This window comes from Alligator sinensis, unplaced genomic scaffold (genome assembly GCF_000455745.1).
Source record: "Alligator sinensis unplaced genomic scaffold, ASM45574v1 scaffold1323_1, whole genome shotgun sequence".
NCBI classification, from domain to species: domain Eukaryota; kingdom Metazoa; phylum Chordata; order Crocodylia; family Alligatoridae; genus Alligator; species Alligator sinensis.
In genome coordinates, this window is record NW_005844204.1 from 8735 (window position 1) to 11642 (window position 2908).

Here is a 2908-nt window from a genome sequence, read left to right on the forward strand (position 1 = left end):
AGATCCTCTGACATGTGGTCAGCAGTAGGTCCAATGAGAGACTCTGGACAGTCCTTCTGGCTTCACAAACTGTGAATCCTGTGTGTTTGCCCATGGGCTCTGCTTCTGAGCTGTGCAGGGCTCTAGGGAAACAGTCCCACAAGACCTCCCAACATATCCATAGACAACTCACTGACTGCCACTTCAGTCCCTTCATTGCAGTACAGCTCCAAGGCAGCTGCACGCCCAGCTCTTCTTCAGGGACTCATTGTTTTGGATCAACTCCTCTCAGTTCTCCTGCAGGGTGAGGAGCGCACGCCCCCGAGAAACCTATACCCCTGGCATCTAGATAGCACAGTGATGGGGGGCAAGAGATTGGAGGCAGGAGTAGATCATCAGTAATCAAGCTGCCCTAGGATTTAGCATAGAAAACTGAAGACAAAAGCATTAAAAAGAGCACAGTAAGTCATATATTCAATTCCATAATCTTTGGGTTTTATTAGAGAGGATCTTTTATACACATTATAATGAATTAAATTTAAAATTATTTCAGAACTTTATTCTCCTTTTAAACAATGTAGACACGTGTCATAAAAAGTATGCATATACATATTCATATGAAAAATGGCATATTTCTGTCCTGAAATTTTTACCTATTCAACAATAATGTAACTGAGCGGGGAACCAGGACAGCAGCCCAGGGCACTGCCTTTGTGGAGGGGGGACATAGCCATGACCACAGGTAGGCAGCATGGCACGCAGAGCTGCCCTGTGCATCACAGCCTGCCCTGGGCTTGGAGCTGTAGCATGTCTCCCCCTTTATCAGCAACCCCTGAAGTGCCAAGAGTCACCTAGTTTGCTGGCCACTGAAGATTTTCAGACTAAACGAATAAAGAAAAGGTCAAATATCTTTGAAATACATGACTTACAAAATGTAGGGACCATGCAGGGATGTTGACAACCCATGCCTATATATATTTCTGAGACTTGAAGCCAGTTTGAACACACAGGCTTGTACACATCCTGCCTGCCATTTGATTGCAATCTTCCCAGGTGACTTAGAGCCCCACACAGCCAGCATCTTAAGCCCTATGTCCTAGGAAAATGGAAATACTATGGGATGACCTTTATGTCTTCATAATGTCATGCTCAGCTGCCCGTGGGTAAGATTTAGGCACCAACATCCATGAAATGATAGGATCTGGGGCTGTAATTATTCCCTTTTCCCACATCACATGGACTTGCAATGTACCTGCACCAGATGTGAACAGACATGGCCCCTTGGACTAGAAAGGAGCTAGGCCAGTTTATGCCAGTGTGACAGTGCACTGACAACTTCTCCACTTTCACAGACGTGGGAAATGTATGAGCACTAGCGAGTGGCAGTCACAAGGTGTCTGCCAAAGCTCTGATAAAATATCTTTCCTGTCCACTTTTTCAATGAAATGGCACAATTATTGAAAAAAAAAAAAATGTACCTTGAAAAATATTGTCACTTTAGGAAACCTGTTTTCTATCAGAAAACTCCATTTCAACTGAAAATCAGGTGGACCTCTTAAACAATCAAGTCAAGGAGAATTGTGGCCAGGAAATTGGTGTTTTTTCTCCTACTTCCTCTTCTCCTGACACAGTCGTTCCCTTTCCCTCCACAGGCATCCCAAAAGGCACCGTGGATGATGATGTCTAATTGTACCGTGGTGAGTGAGTTCCTGCTCCTGGGGTTCTCCGATGCCCTGGGATTGCACATCTTGCACTTGGCCACTTTTCTAACAATATACCTGGCAGCCCTGATTGGCAATCTCCTTGTTATCACGCTCATAGCCTTGGACAGCCACCTCCACACCCCGATGTACTTCTTCCTCCTCAATCTGTCCATCCTTGACATCGGATCCATCTCTGTCATTGTTCCCAAATCCATGGCCAATGCCATGCTGAACACCAGGGTGATTTCCTATTCCGGATGTGTCACCCAAGTTTTTCTCGTCCTCTTTTTCATTCAAGCAGACCTCGTCATCCTCACCGTCATGGCTTACGACCGATACATCGCCATCTGCAAACCACTGCACTATGCGACAGTGATGAACAGGAGAGCTTGTCTGCAAATGGCAGCCACGGCCTGGAGCGCTGCTGTTCTGTTCTCTGCCCTGCACACGGGGAACACCTTTAGGCTGCCCTTCTGCCACTCCAACATCGTCAACCAGTTCTTCTGTGAAATCCCCCAGCTCCTTAGGATTTCTTTCTCAGAGGTGTTTACTAGTGAAATTCAGATTTTTATCTTTGGTGCATGTTTAGGTCTTGGTTGCATTGTGTTTATATTTGTGTCTTATATTCAGATATTCACTACTGTACTGAGAATCCCCTCAGAGCAGGGCCGGCATAAAGCAGTTTCCACCTGTCTTCCCCACCTCTTTGTTGTCACCTTGCTGGGTAGCACTGGGATGATTGCTTATATGAAGCCCACATCTGGGTCCCCATCAGCTCTGGACCTCGTGGTGTCTGTTCTCTATTCTATGATCCCACCAATGATGAATCCGGTCATCTACAGCATGAGAAACAAGGACATCAAAGCAGCACTGTGGAAACTGGTGAGATGGAAGTAGTTTATTCAGAAGAAGATCTCTGTTGTTCTCTAATGACTGTGGTTTTAGTGAACGTTTTTATTGAAACAATCATTAGTGTTATTAATACAGATTAACTGAACCGATGTCAGTTTTATTTTTTTAGGTTTACACTATTTCAAATAACTTCTCTGTCTAATTTTAAGCTTGTATCTCCCTGAATTAGTTAGTCTCTGATACCGCTCTGCCCTAGCTAATGTTTTTGTATGTGTTAAATTTTATCTTTGATGCTGATCGTCATTTGTTACTGCACTATTGCCACAGCTTGTACATACCTTCATTATCTCTAACAATCCCTCCTGGAGAAAATC

The 2908-nt window shown here is 44.5% G+C and overlaps 1 protein-coding gene across 1 annotated transcript; it reads left to right on the forward strand.

The window, feature by feature from the left end:
- Positions 1-1652: 1652 nt before the first annotated feature.
- Positions 1653-2579, forward strand: LOC106723480 (olfactory receptor 14A16-like). The gene has a single exon (XM_014527768.2). The coding sequence runs from the start codon at positions 1653-1655 to the stop codon at positions 2577-2579; it is 927 nt and encodes a 308-aa protein (XP_014383254.2).
- Positions 2580-2908: the final 329 nt, after the last annotated feature.